General features: G+C 51.7%; 6 protein-coding genes across 6 annotated transcripts; 5 read left to right on the plus strand and 1 right to left on the minus strand.

Moving 5' to 3' along the window:
- Nucleotides 1–1,175: 1,175 nt before the first annotated feature.
- MYCFIDRAFT_39638 (uncharacterized protein) lies at nt 1,176–2,194 on the plus strand (the record flags this gene model as incomplete). Its single annotated transcript, XM_007924212.1, has 3 exons — nt 1,176–1,399; nt 1,468–1,983; nt 2,044–2,194. Coding segments are annotated over 3 exons (891 nt in total), but the record flags the coding sequence as incomplete, so codon positions are not given.
- A 1,215-nt stretch (nt 2,195–3,409) lies between these two features.
- MYCFIDRAFT_202442 (uncharacterized protein) lies at nt 3,410–5,795 on the plus strand (the record flags this gene model as incomplete). The annotated part of the gene is made up of 6 exons (XM_007925405.1): nt 3,410–3,828; nt 3,899–4,287; nt 4,347–4,601; nt 4,654–5,204; nt 5,255–5,564; nt 5,722–5,795. The coding sequence occupies 6 exons, from the start codon at nt 3,410–3,412 to the stop codon at nt 5,793–5,795; spliced, it is 1,998 nt and encodes a 665-aa protein (XP_007923596.1).
- Nucleotides 5,796–7,016: 1,221 nt separating this feature from the next.
- On the plus strand, nt 7,017–7,799 carry MYCFIDRAFT_202443 (uncharacterized protein). The gene has a single exon (XM_007925406.1). It carries the CDS (start codon nt 7,031–7,033, stop codon nt 7,661–7,663), a length of 633 nt encoding a protein of 210 aa, XP_007923597.1. The 5' UTR covers nt 7,017–7,030; the 3' UTR covers nt 7,664–7,799.
- Nucleotides 7,800–8,102: 303 nt separating this feature from the next.
- Nucleotides 8,103–8,574, minus strand: MYCFIDRAFT_39952 (uncharacterized protein; the record flags this gene model as incomplete). The annotated part of the gene is made up of 3 exons (XM_007924231.1): nt 8,103–8,403; nt 8,465–8,499; nt 8,551–8,574. The coding sequence occupies 3 exons, from the start codon at nt 8,572–8,574 to the stop codon at nt 8,103–8,105; spliced, it is 360 nt and encodes a 119-aa protein (XP_007922422.1).
- A 244-nt stretch (nt 8,575–8,818) lies between these two features.
- On the plus strand, nt 8,819–9,679 carry MYCFIDRAFT_88326 (uncharacterized protein; the record flags this gene model as incomplete). Its single annotated transcript, XM_007925407.1, has 3 exons — nt 8,819–8,837; nt 9,018–9,080; nt 9,141–9,679. 3 exons carry the CDS (start codon nt 8,819–8,821, stop codon nt 9,464–9,466), a joined length of 408 nt encoding a protein of 135 aa, XP_007923598.1. The 3' UTR covers nt 9,467–9,679.
- Nucleotides 9,680–10,400: 721 nt separating this feature from the next.
- MYCFIDRAFT_186548 (carbohydrate esterase family 5 protein) lies at nt 10,401–11,149 on the plus strand (the record flags this gene model as incomplete). The annotated part of the gene is made up of 3 exons (XM_007925408.1): nt 10,401–10,646; nt 10,698–10,873; nt 10,945–11,149. 3 exons carry the CDS (start codon nt 10,401–10,403, stop codon nt 11,147–11,149), a joined length of 627 nt encoding a protein of 208 aa, XP_007923599.1.
- Between the last annotated feature and the right edge of the window lie 1,757 nt (nt 11,150–12,906).

Raw genomic sequence — 12,906 nt, forward strand, 5'->3', positions numbered from 1 at the left:
GAAGGGCAGCAATAGAATAGCGATAATAGCGATAGTAAGGTATACACAATAGCGACGGTAAGGTAGAAAACAGCTATTTAGCGGCAGAGAATATAACTAACAAATTTGCCTTAGGCCTTCTCTGCGATTAGACGACTAATTTACAAATAGCCGGAGCTAATTTACGAATAGTCGCGCCTCTATATCTAAGGTCGATAATATATAACGCGTTTGCCGTATCTAGCAAGCGTATTACTAGCCGAACTTATCCTAATTATATATATATAGCGGCTTTAATGTGGATTTAAGTATTAACGCCGAACGCTTGCTACTAATTGTTCTAGTAACACTACTGTGCGTAACGATTCTAATGTCTCGGATTATTAATTGTAAAAGAGAGGAACTCCCTCGAGGGAGGCTCTCTGAAGAGGGAAAGTCGGTGCCAACCCGGAAACCTTCCGCCAGAGTTAATGTGGGATAGCATATTATTTTTAGGCCATGGCCTAAACCGAATTGCGTAGTTGCATTCAGCGAAGGAGATGTGTCGCTCTTTCTTTCCCACGTCTCGGAAAGTCTGATGCTTGCTACCAACATCCATCTTCATGATTATTCATCATCAGGAAATGCGACGAATCTCTGGTCCACGCGGCTCACGGACCTGGGAACCATGATTCGTGGTGGTTGTATTTGGCGGACATGCTCGCTCGTTAGTCACCTGAGTGCACATGCGAAGTAGTCACTGCTGCTGCCGGAAGCGGAAGGCGCTCTCCTCTACGGCAGAGCCATCTACTAACATTTGGTAGCTTTCCGAGATGAAGAGACATACATGTATTTGTACTGTTCAGCCGTCCCTATTGCCTTCCTAGAACGAGACGACGCCGCCATACTTCGAACAACGTCGGACCTGGCAAAATTGTATCAACAAGTTGAATCAATCTTATATCAAGCTTGAGTGGCCCAGCTCCGCGCGCGAGGAAGTCGGTCACGCAGACAATGCTATTGACACGAGAGCAGCTCGATCATTCTGCTCAACCACATCCACAGGTCGCTGAGGTAGGAGGACATGCAGACTGCGATTCTAATGCTGACTGCGCTCATAGTTCTGGCACTGCAATCCTCGGCGCCCTCCGCAGAATGATCCTCATGCAGCACGCAAAGCCTTGAGAGCCCACACAGACGCAGTACTGAAGCAGATAGGCCCCCCACCGAAAGAGCTGATCGAGTTCTACCATGACATTCAGATGCGAGATGGCTACGAAAGCTCCCTCAAGATCATCAAGCCATCGAGCGGTCCTGCTGGATCTCTCATTGTATTGCTATTTGGTGGCGGCTTCGTTGCGGGCGACAAAGACCAATTGACAGAAATCGCGAGGATGTTGGGACTATTATATGGCGCGACCGTGGTCTGCATCAGCTACAGGTGAGGCTACGAGAATCTCGTCGTACCTCTCTCTCTCCCCCCGCTAATTGTTTCCTCGCAACCCAAAGGCTAGGTCCTGAGCACAAATTTCCCTTTGCCCAGTATGATGCCTGGGACTCACTCAAATGGATCGCTGAGAATGCAACCGGATGTCATTTGAATGCGGACCCGTTGAAAGGTTTCGTGGTCGGTGGTGTATCTGCAGGAGCTTCCATTGCAGCAGCTCTTTCTCGAAAACTCCAGGACCAGCCGCTTACATATCCTCTTACTGGTCAATGGCTAGCTGTACCTTCTTTGATGCATCCAGAGTGCTGTCCACAGGTGTTCCGCTCAAATTATATTTCTCTGGACCAGAGCCCGTCTTCCCCAGGACTCTCAGAGCAAGCGCGTCAAATGATGCACGATGCCGTGCAATGGGACAGGAGCTCGGACTTGCGATATGCTGCGAATTCTGGGACAAGCTTGTCGGGACAGCCGAGGACGTATTTTCAAGTATGTGGCATGGATCCGCTTCGCGACGATGGACTCATCTACGAGGAGATGCTCAGAGAAGCAAAAGTCTCGACGAGGACTGACTTCTATCCGTAAGGCTCCAAGGCGTGCGCCGTGTCCGATGGTTGTGTCAGTGCTGATTCTTTACACAGCGGCTGCCCGCATGCCCACTGGGTCGCGATGCGAGGCTACGAGATTGGAAGGAAAGCGCGGATAGACACGTTGGTGGGAACTGGTTGGCTGTTGGGCGTGGAAGCGTCACGTAGCGATGCTGCTTCCGCGCTCGGCGTCTTGGTCGCCTAAGAAATGACGATGGAAAGGGATGTGATGGTTAAGAAGATACCCGGCTGAAGCCACAATGCAGGAACGGAAATGTGCATATCGGGAGCAGCCATCTGAATATGTCTCACCTGAATATTGCCAAGCCGCTTTGCGTCGGGGCTTTCTTATCGATTGTGGACTGTGGTACGAATCTCCGATTCCCTGAAAGTCCTGATTTTGCTGTGCGCTGATATGTACCACCTCCATTCCCTAAACTCTGCACACTCAGTGCTCACGAACGCATCTGATGAGGAACTCGAAACCGATATGAGTGACAGAATTCCACCAGGGCGCGTCGTATGCCCACGAACATGTCGCGAACAAGGCGCCATGGCGTCCTAGCACGATCGCAAATCGACGCTATCAAGCAAGATGGGAAAGCAGCAGATGTCATTGCGAAGCGTTTGTGCAGTATGGCAATGCACACTCGTACTGGACTGCTGAGGTAATCGTGAGTTCCAGGGCGGGGCGGAGGGAACGGCGTAGAATTGCATGTGGCTGATTATGAGCAGTTGATGACGTACACCAGACCACCACCACCACCACCACGTCTTCCTTCCGTCTTCCAATATTGGAAAGGTGGAAGGACCAGGAAGATGCCCCAGACACAGTCGATGGTTGCCGCCACTGCTTGAACACCGACCTTGCCAAATGAACCCGCTTCCAGGCGACGACACCACGTGGACGCAGTGCAGGCTCGGAACATTTGCACATTGGCCGAAGGAACTCCAAGGCTATGCTATCACCACCGCCGCTCTGGTCTATGCGGCGGCTATCTTTTGGAATGACGACCTCGTCCTCCTTCACAACAAAGCCTGGGCCGATGCGGGCGGGTTGAAAGCGCAGGGCCAAGCACGACAACATGCATTGTCGGCGCGCACTGTGGACGTACTGCGCTCGGTGATCGCGCGCGGGCTTCCCAAAGAAATCCACGTTCACGACTTGCTCCAAAATGAGGCAACAGACATCAAGCCAACCTCCACGGCCATAGCGAGTCCCTTGCTGGGCAACCGTGGTCGGCCAAGTGCTGTGCTCGTTCAGCTTTTACCAAAGCCCATGCTTTACCGTTCTCTCGACATGGCATCAGGAGGCGGAACGCGCACGGCCATCGATCGCCGTGGTCAGGCGAACGAGTCCGCCAAGTCTGTAGACAATGCTCCCCTCGATGAGCACCCCGTTTTTAGACGCTTTGCCGAAATGCTCCCATCGGGTCTTGCAATCCTCGATCACAACGCCAAAGCAGTATTTGTCAATCAACACTTTTGGGACCTCACGACCATGCTAGGCGATGATCGATCATTTACCAGTTGGCCACAAAGCATACACCCCGAGGATTACGACCGTGTGATGGAAGCATATAAAGATGCGTTCCACAACAGCAAGGAGCTACGCACTGAGTTTCGAGCTCGAGGCGAACCTCATCCTTGGCGTCTGTTGCTCTTGACGCCATTAGGAGACGAAAATCTCCAACACGTCAGTCTGCGCGAATATGGTGGCTTCATCTGTAGCATTGTTGATATCAGCTCAGAAAAGAGCGCTGAATTGGCTGAGCGCAAGGCAGCCCAACAAGCAAGGGAGCGGAAAGAGCAACAAGAGCGCTTCATCGACATGATATCGTAAGACTGATTCTACAAAAGCACCATAATGTTGCAGGCATCCGCTGACCATTTGGTTTGCCATTTTTAGACACGAAATTCGAAACCCCCTCTCTGCTGTGCTCCATTGCGCTGAGGATATCGGCGATGCAATTCGCGAGCCAAGGCAGGAAATCGACACGAACGTCATCCTAGAGGCGGTGGAGACCATCGAACTTTGTGTGTCTCACCAGAAAAATATCGTTGACGACGTTCTTTCGTTTTCAAAGCTCGATGCCTCCCTTCTTTCTCTTGTGCCGAAGCCATGTCAACCGCATCGTCACCTAGCCACAACACTCAAAATGTTCCAGCCGGAGTTCCGAAAGCAGCAGTTGCAGTTCGGCTACCGTGTCGATGATGCCTACTCCGAAGCCTCGGTGAGGATCGTGCTGGCCGACATGCCACGAATATCTCAGGTGTTGATCAACCTCACAACGAACGGTATGAAAAGGACGTACGCAGATTTAAAAAGCCCAAAGCTGACGCGGCGATATGTTCAGCCATCAAGTTCACACATCAGAGCGAAGGAGAGAAGCAAATCATTTGCTCAGTGGCTGCTAGCCTCGAAAGACCGACATCGTATCCTCCGAACGTCGTTTTCTTCGAATCCGAAAGCCTCGCCCACCGGATGGATGCTACAAATACCAAGGAGTGGGGAGACGGCGAGCCTCTATACATCATGGTTGCTGTGCAGGATACCGGCATAGGTATCAGTGCCGAGGGCCAAAAGCGGCTATTTGAGCGCTTCCGGCAAGGTCTGTTAGCACCGTCTTTCAAAGCAGCATTCAGCTGACTTCTCTGATTTAGCAACTCCCAAAACCGGCGAGGTTTATGGAGGTTCAGGGCTTGGGCTCAACATTAGCCGAAAGATTTGCCATCTTCATGGCGGCGAAATCGGAGTCAGCTCAACTGAAGGACAAGGAAGCACGTTCGGGTTCTTCTTCAAGGTTCGTCGGACGCAAAGAAACGAGAGCATGGAGTCCGAGGCGTCTTCAGAAGGAGATCAGGAACATCTACGCGACCAGATACAGGCGCTGGAAATTGCTGATGCCCAGGCTACTGATCTCTCTGAGCCGTTCAATTGGGTTCCACAAGGGCAGCAGCCTGCTCACCAAATGAAGGAGATGAAGGACGAGAAGTTATTTGGTGGTGGGCCGGGTGGAAACCAGCAACGCGAGAACAGAGATGATCGATACCAAGAAGCGGAAAGACCACAAGTGTCAAGACCACATCGCACGGGCGAATCACTGCAATCTCAAGAAGTTCAAAAAGGAGGACACGCAGAAGAACAGACATCAACGCGACCGGTAGCTTCCTTTAATCGAGCTGGTTCGCGGGCGCATGTACTGCTCGTTGAAGTAAGTCAAGTCCGTCTGCGCAACACTCGATGCTTACAAATGGCCTGCAGGACAATATCATCAATCAGCGCATTGTATTCAGAAAACTGGAGTCAAAAGGATTCAACGTCACGACGGCGAACAATGGCGAGGAAGCTGTGCAGAGCGTGCGAGACGCTCCAAAGTTGTCATCCGGAGACAAAGGCGCATTCAATGTCATTCTCATGGATCAAGAGATGCCAAAGATGAATGGAAATACTGCAACAAGGGCAATCAGAGACTTAGAAGCGCGAGGCGAGATTGAGCGAATACCGATCTTGGGAGTCACGGCCAACGTTCGAAGTGCGCAGCAGGACGAGATGATAACGTCGGGTATGGATGGTGAGTGCAAACCAAAGGGCAGAAGCCTCCCTCACCCTGCGCATTCCCGCCTAGTAGCCCTCGTGTCTCACTACCAAGCGCCAATCGATTCACCCGATTGCAAACGGGGGATTTCTCACTTAGGATATCTGCTAACGCTTCTACCCTTTACCTTTAGATGTGATCAGTAAACCGTACAGGATCGAGGACATGGTGAGTTCGCGACCCACACTAATCGTGAAGGAGACGTAGAGCATGCATCTTACCATGAAAATAGGTCAATAAGATAAATTCAATCGCAGGCATGAAGCCCCGGGATTCAATGGACGAAAATCCTGATCAGGCGGACGGGCAATCTTGAGAAAGTTGCATGCTCCAAATCACGTGCGTTGCAGTTTGCAAGTGAGGTGAGGTGAGGACGAGGCCCGCTTCCCTGGAAACGAGAATCTGAGATAAAGTCTGAGTGTTCCGCTCATCGAATTGAAGTGGACAGGGCTTGTGTTCAGTAGCGCACGACGGCTACATTGCGCAAAGGTCTCTTCACTTTCGAGCCTTGAATGCACGTGCGGATACGATGCAATGGCTAGAGCAATGTCAATTCTGACGACCCACTTCTGCCGCTAATTTCGTTGAAGTTACATCGACATCTGTGTTGGTCGCACAGCCGCTCCAGATAGAAACCGGAGCGATGGCTACCAACAAGAAGAGATCGCGGCCTCAAGGGGCCGAAGACCGGTCGTCGAAGCATGTAAGGTGAGTACCAACCAGTTTTCAGGCCCAAATAGTTCAGCTTTGCGGGCGCAACGTGGCAGAACCTTTGACGGCAATGCATATATCAGGCGTCGGAGCCTTAGACTGATGGCATTCGCAGGTTGAACTACAGTCGTACCATCACGATCAAAGTGGGTCGCCAGATCCGGCCAATTGAGCTCAAATCCCAACCACAGGAGGACCGTACGAGTTTTACCGTGTATGAAGACCTGCTCGTCCAGAATTCAAGCTACTTTCGAGAGCAAATTGCTCAAAATCCCAGCAAGACAAAATTCGATCTCGACAATATTGATCCAGAAGAATTCAAGACTTACCTCGACTGGATTCAAAAGGGTCGTCTTGACATCGAAATGGTCGAGAGCGCCAATGCACGCATGTTGCTTAAGCTCTCGAAGAGTCCCAGAGTTCGGGCCAAACGCGATGGAGCGATTCTTTTCAGGTTATGTCGACTACTCATTATGGACGATACCCACATGCAGGACGACAATTTCTCAAATGCGCTCGTGGCTCTACTTGGTGAACTTTTGGAGAAGCATGCCGCCAGCGCTGTATGCCTGACCGCCTCACAGGGCCAGCAGATCTGGCACATGGTGCGTCGGCTGTTTCCCGAGCATCAACATCGGATACCGACATGGATGGCAGCAGATCTTTCCGCAACATCTCTCGAAGAGTCTCGACACTTGCTGGCACCACCGCTCTTCGAAGCAATCAAGAAAATGTTGCCGGAAGAGCTGGAAGTCTTGGTAGGGAAGGATCAGAGAAAGCGGACATTCATGGTCGATGAGCGACGTTGCCGTGGCCACTCAAAGGTGCTGGAGAGAAGTCTGGCGAGCGGGAGGACCAGGAAACCGGGGCTTGTGCTTCCTGCTGAAGACCCAAAATGCTTCGCGCTCTATCTGCGCTGCTTGGCTGTCGACAGACCAGACTTCCTGAGTGCCATGGATACCCTAACGAAGTGTGAAAATGGCAAATTTGTGCCTGTCAACGAAGCAGACAGCAGAGACGCGATGCACAAGCTCTGTGAGCTATGGATCTTAGCTTCTCATTTGGAAGATCTAAGGATGCAGAACGCGATCATGGACGCCATAAATGCACTACGACTGGCCATAAGCCTACGCACGGCAGAGATGGTGATCGAAAAGACCGCAGTCGGATCTGGACTGAGGCGATGGATTGCGGATCTCCTTGCTGAGGCTATGACGACCGACTGGCTGACACAATGGAGCCGAGAGGTGTCTAAGGAGCTGCTCATTGATTGGTTACATGCTTCCGTGCAGTCTCGAGAGGAGAAGGCCAAGGCTGGCACAACAATTGCTGCTCGGCGGCCTGATCATTACCATACGCATTAAAAGGTCATGCGGCAAGTTGGGCGATCTGTTGCACCTGCGAGAGTTCGAATCTAGTGATTGAATCGGCAAAGCTTCGCAGGATTCTCGAGACGTAGATTTTGCTCGAGTATGTTAATCATCTCCCTCGTCTCTTTCTATCATGATCGCGCTTTCTGCAGCTCCCACTTATCTCTGCCAGGTCGAAGCCGTGAGCGTTCCCACCGGTTTGCTTTGCGATGACCAAGCAGATCATCTTCGCCCAAGCAGGATCGAATGCTGTATGCAGCCACGCATGGACAACCACCACCTGTGGTCTTTCTCCCAGCCGCCCTCGTATCTCACATGACCTGTCGTCCTTCTTGGGCATCAACACGAGACGCCATCTAATGCCGTGCTGTATCTGTACGTTCATGTTCCTCAACATGCTCTGCCGCCATCTCATAGATGGGCATTCTCCGCCTTAACTCGAGGTTCCGGTCGTAGTCCATTCTGCTTTTCCTGCAATGTCTTTGATCTCATCCAGCTTGCTACCCATCTTGACCACACTATATCTGATCATGCGAGGGTCGAGACCGAGCGTTCTTCGCACGGCATGCTGTGTTTTGGCGCTGGAGTCGAATCGCAAAATGAAATAGTGGCCTTCTTTGTAGGTTGCGCCTTGTTTTCGCGCGGGATTGGGTAGGGTGAAAGTGCCCCAATTGGTTATGCCTCGTACTACACCGCCGGCAGAGAGTACGATGTTGCCCGTCGTTCGGGTGATTCTATACATCGAGACTGTCAGAGATGTTGTAGGGAAACTTGCAGAGTCATTGGGAGGCGTACTCTTTGATCTCGTTGACGCTACGACCAGGGCGGACCTGATGGCCATGTCAGCATATTCACCTCGCTCAACAGGAGTTCATAATTACCACGCCTATCAGTTCGTACAACATCTTCGCGATGATGCTTAACGCTGGCGGCAGTGATTCCCGACGAAGCATCGAAGTTCGACGCCAAGCGGCCAAGAGTCGCGGTTACGATGGCCAATTGCGTCAGCGCTTCCCGAGCGGAGCAGTGAACACCGAGCACATGCACATGCAAGTGATGCACCGCCTCGCACAAGGCCGCCGTAGTAGTTATACGTCCGAAGTCTAACAAAACATTTGTTGCTCCAATCTCCTCTCTACGGCGGCAGACATGGCTTCAGCGGTGGCTGGTAGAGCTTTTGCTCGTTCAATTGCTTCTGCGAGCTTCGCCAAATGCAGCCGACCACAGTACCTGCGATTGAGAGCCCAGCAGACTGCATTCAAGCCAGCTCGAACCTTCAGCGGAAGTGCAACAGGTAGCGTGGCAGTCAGGCATTGAGTGTAGCCACGACACATATTGACGACTGCAGCTTGGGTGAAGAAGTACACCGAGGACCACGAATGGGTTGAACTATCTGAAGATGGCAGTACAGGTATCGTTCATCTCATCCACCACCCCACTTTCACATGCGCGTAGCTTACCACTTTGGCAGGCACGATTGGTATCTCAGAATACGCCGCCAAAGCACTTGGAGATGTTGTCTTCGTCGAATTACCCGCCGTCGACCTCGAAGTCGGCCAAGGAGAGTCCATTGGCGCTGTGGAGTCTGTCAAATCTGCCTCCGATATCATGACTCCTATCAGTGGTACCATTATCGAGGCGAACAGCGTGCTTGAGGAGAAGCCAGGCACTATCAACAAGAGCCCAGAGGCTGATGGCTGGTTGGCTAAGATCAAGGTGTCTGCGCCAGAAGAGTTGGATGGATTGATGGATGCAGATGGTTACAAGAAGTTCACTGAGGAGGCCGATAACCACTAAAGGGCGAGATGACACAGACAGCTGAAGCAGAAGCGGATATACCAGACGAGGAGACCTCCACGTATGCCAGGACAGGTTGATGGCCAAAAAAAGCGGCGCGAGAAGAGGCCATAGAGCTGCTCCGCCAGCAATGGCAACATCATGAACACGCCAAGCTGGAGTTAGATCAAATCATCCCAAAGTTCACGACAGCTTCGATTGGAAGCTTGACTCAAGATTTCCTCTTCGATTCTCGCATTCCGCTACAGTCCATTCAGCACGCCGAAGTGAAAAGTCGATAGGTATCGAGGAAGGGGTCATCTCCCGGTAAGTACAGCTCGCAGAAATGTCTCACGTTTGCAGCAAGAGGAAGCCCAAAGTCGCCAGACGATATGCCGCAATTGCCAATTTCGATCGTGCTTACCGAAGCATAGCGCGATGAGTTTGACCTTCGCGAAGACTAGGTCAGCCCTGCTTGGCCAGGATTGTTGCGAACTCACAGACGTGGTTGATTATTACATCGGCATCGGTGTCGCACAGATCACTTTCGGACCTCATGGCCCACTGGCCCAGAAACGACAACGTTTTGTCAAGCAGATAAAAATGCCGAAAGGAGAAAGATCGATCGGTCTCCTTTATGTTGAGCAGCGGCTATCTTGACAGCCCCAACCTGGGCAGATGTCGATTGACTCGATTCCCTGAAGGCACGAAACTGTATTTTGCTCAACATGGATGTCGACTGGGGCTGCGATTTCGACCTCCAGGCTCGAATACTTGAGTCAACCTCGGCGAATTCCAAGATGAAGGGGCTCAATATCTATCCACTCTGTTCAGTGCCAGCTTTTGGAACTCCCTGGCTTCTGGACAACTTACGAACAGGAAGGAATATCTTTCTGCTCAGCACTTGACAGACGAGACAGACGCCAAGCTTCTTCTTCGGCATGCTTCATAACCCATGTTGTCCCTAACTCTTGTTGCATCACTTCTTTTCACGCTTGCACATTCAAACCCAATCACGAAACGAGGCACTTACATTGGCTCGACGACGCAGAATCAGCTCTCCGATGGCACACCTTGCCGAGACATCACAATCATTTTCGCGCGAGGAACTTCCGAGTCTGGGAATGTTGGCACATTGACTGGACCTCCATTCTTCCAAGCTGTCTCTGAATTGTCAGGAGGAAAAGTCGCCGTTCAAGGTGTACGTCTCTCCAACTTTCCGCAATCAAATCCATCGCTGAGACAACCACAGGTAGACTATGCAGCAAATGTCATCGGCTTTCTAGGGGGCGGCGACAGCAATGGATCGCAGAAAATGGCTTCGCTTGTTGCAACTGCAAAGCAGAGATGTCCTGGCACGAAGGTCGTGCTGAGCGGATACAGCCAAGGAGGGCAATTGGTCCACAATGCAGGCCGTCTCTTGGGGTCGTCAGGAGCCCTCGTGAGCAGCGCTGTGGTGCGTTTGCCTTGTCAATCGATTTCCAAGCATCGACGTTGAGTACTGACATGAACGCTGTACAGATCTTCGGGGACCCTTTCCGAGGCCGACCTGTGGAAAATGTCTCATCTCAGAGAACACTGATCATCTGTCATGCTTTTGACAATATTTGCCAGGGAGGAGCTCTCGTTCTGCCTTCCCATCTTGATTATGCTGTTGATGCGACAAGGGCTGCACAGTTCGTGGTTCAGGCTGCTTCGGGGTAGGCTCGACTTTAGCCAGGTCATGTGATTATGCAAGCATTCTGCAATCATATCTCTCTCATTGTAGCATCCACGACAGACACAAAATCTGATCAGCTGCAACTGCAGGAGTCGTCATGTGACTTACATCCAGCGCAGGACCCTGATCTGCGGCACCTCCACCTCCACGGCCCACCTTTCAGGATCTCCTGGACCCTTGCTGTCCCTGAGATAAGCAAACAGTTTTGGAATCCTCCTTGTTTGGACTTTTGGAGAGATCAGCGTCTGTGAGTCGCCCATCTGCCCGTACCTTTCTACTTGCCAATTGGCTTCGGCTATGATGAGTCCTTCCCTGCTCTCGGAACTTCTCAAGGGATAATGCGAGCCACAAGATCCTCCAACCAACGCCATCCCTGGCCGCAAGTACCGAGACTGTATATCTCAACCTTCCACTCGGACTTATGGGCATCTAAGTACACGCCTTTCTCTTTCGCATATTGCTACCTCTGTTCATCATTTTGCTTGACTCTTCACGCAATGCTGTGACCAAGACACAGGCGTTGCTATTCTAGATCACCTGCCGCGATAACCACGCGCGCAAGCCTCGTGCCTGAACCCTTGCGACCAAACAGAAATTCCAAGTGACTAACACGAGAGTCGCTGACCTCAGCTTCCAGCCCTCAACATGGAGTCCTCGATGTTTGGACGACTCCCCGCTGAACTTCGGAACAACATCTATGAGCTGGCACTACTGGAGCACAACGAAGACTCGCGAACGATCGATCTTGAGAGCTCGACCGAGAAGCCTCTCCGCTTCATACGTTCGAGAGACGACGGATCTCCGTGCAATATCAGTATAACTGGGCTGCCACAGACATGCCGACAGATTCGGAGGGAGTCGCTGAGGCTCTACTACTCACTGAACCGCTTCTACTTTGAGACTGAGTATCTGAAGAGCTCGGAAAAGGGTGCTATTATAGAGAGGCTTGAAGACTTCACCAGGAGAATTGGTCCAAAACAGGCAAGAGAGATTCGCGATGTGACAATCAATCTAGGGACCGTCAAAGGCCAGGACGTCCAGCCATCGATCGATTGGCGGCATATGTCGTCTTTGAGAGAACTGTTCCACCCTCGAGGTTATACAAAGATCCGATTTCACCTTGGCTCGTGCTGGGGCACCGAGTTCACTCTCGGCACAAGAAGATCCATCCTTGAGCAATTGGACCATATCGCTGAAATCTGGGCGTGGACCTGGCAGAAGTTGCGAAAGTATAGCGAAATCGAGGCGAGGAGAATGGCTGAGCGCTACAAGCAGGACGTGGCCAGGCTTTTCGAGGATATGCCGGAGGTGATTTGATCGCAGGAGCGCAAAGACCGGCGCGGCGAGGATGAAGGAGGTTGCGCTTGATGATACCCGAGGGGCGTTTGTGGATTCAGTCCCGAGGCATGCTGCGGACCGTGGTTCCCGGACTCGAAATTGAGATGGATAGGTACATTAGTCTCTATAGAGCCGGTACAGGCAGCAATGCCGTTCAGCAGGAGTTGCCAGCGCTGGGACCACCCTCCATTGTGATGATCAGCATCCACTCCAATATGTCCCCTGGCCACGACGGCTACATCGTAGCATTGTCCATAAAGTAGCTGTATATGAAATATCTGTGATCGTTATTATGAACACAAGTCTTGACGTAATTGTTTTTGCTATCTTCGACCATTAGCCTATCTCCGGTTCAGACCCTTGCTGACTGAGCGCAAGGAAGTGTGGTAGGTGTGGGTCTTCT

This window comes from Pseudocercospora fijiensis (genome assembly GCF_000340215.1).
Source record: "Pseudocercospora fijiensis CIRAD86 unplaced genomic scaffold MYCFIscaffold_2, whole genome shotgun sequence".
Lineage (NCBI taxonomy): Eukaryota > Fungi > Ascomycota > Dothideomycetes > Mycosphaerellales > Mycosphaerellaceae > Pseudocercospora > Pseudocercospora fijiensis.

Bases quoted from the DNA above. Each gene is read 5' to 3' on its own strand.
- MYCFIDRAFT_202443 (XM_007925406.1), top strand. From the start codon at position 7,031: ATGTTGCCGGAAGAGCTGGAAGTCTTGGTAGGGAAGGATCAGAGAAAG.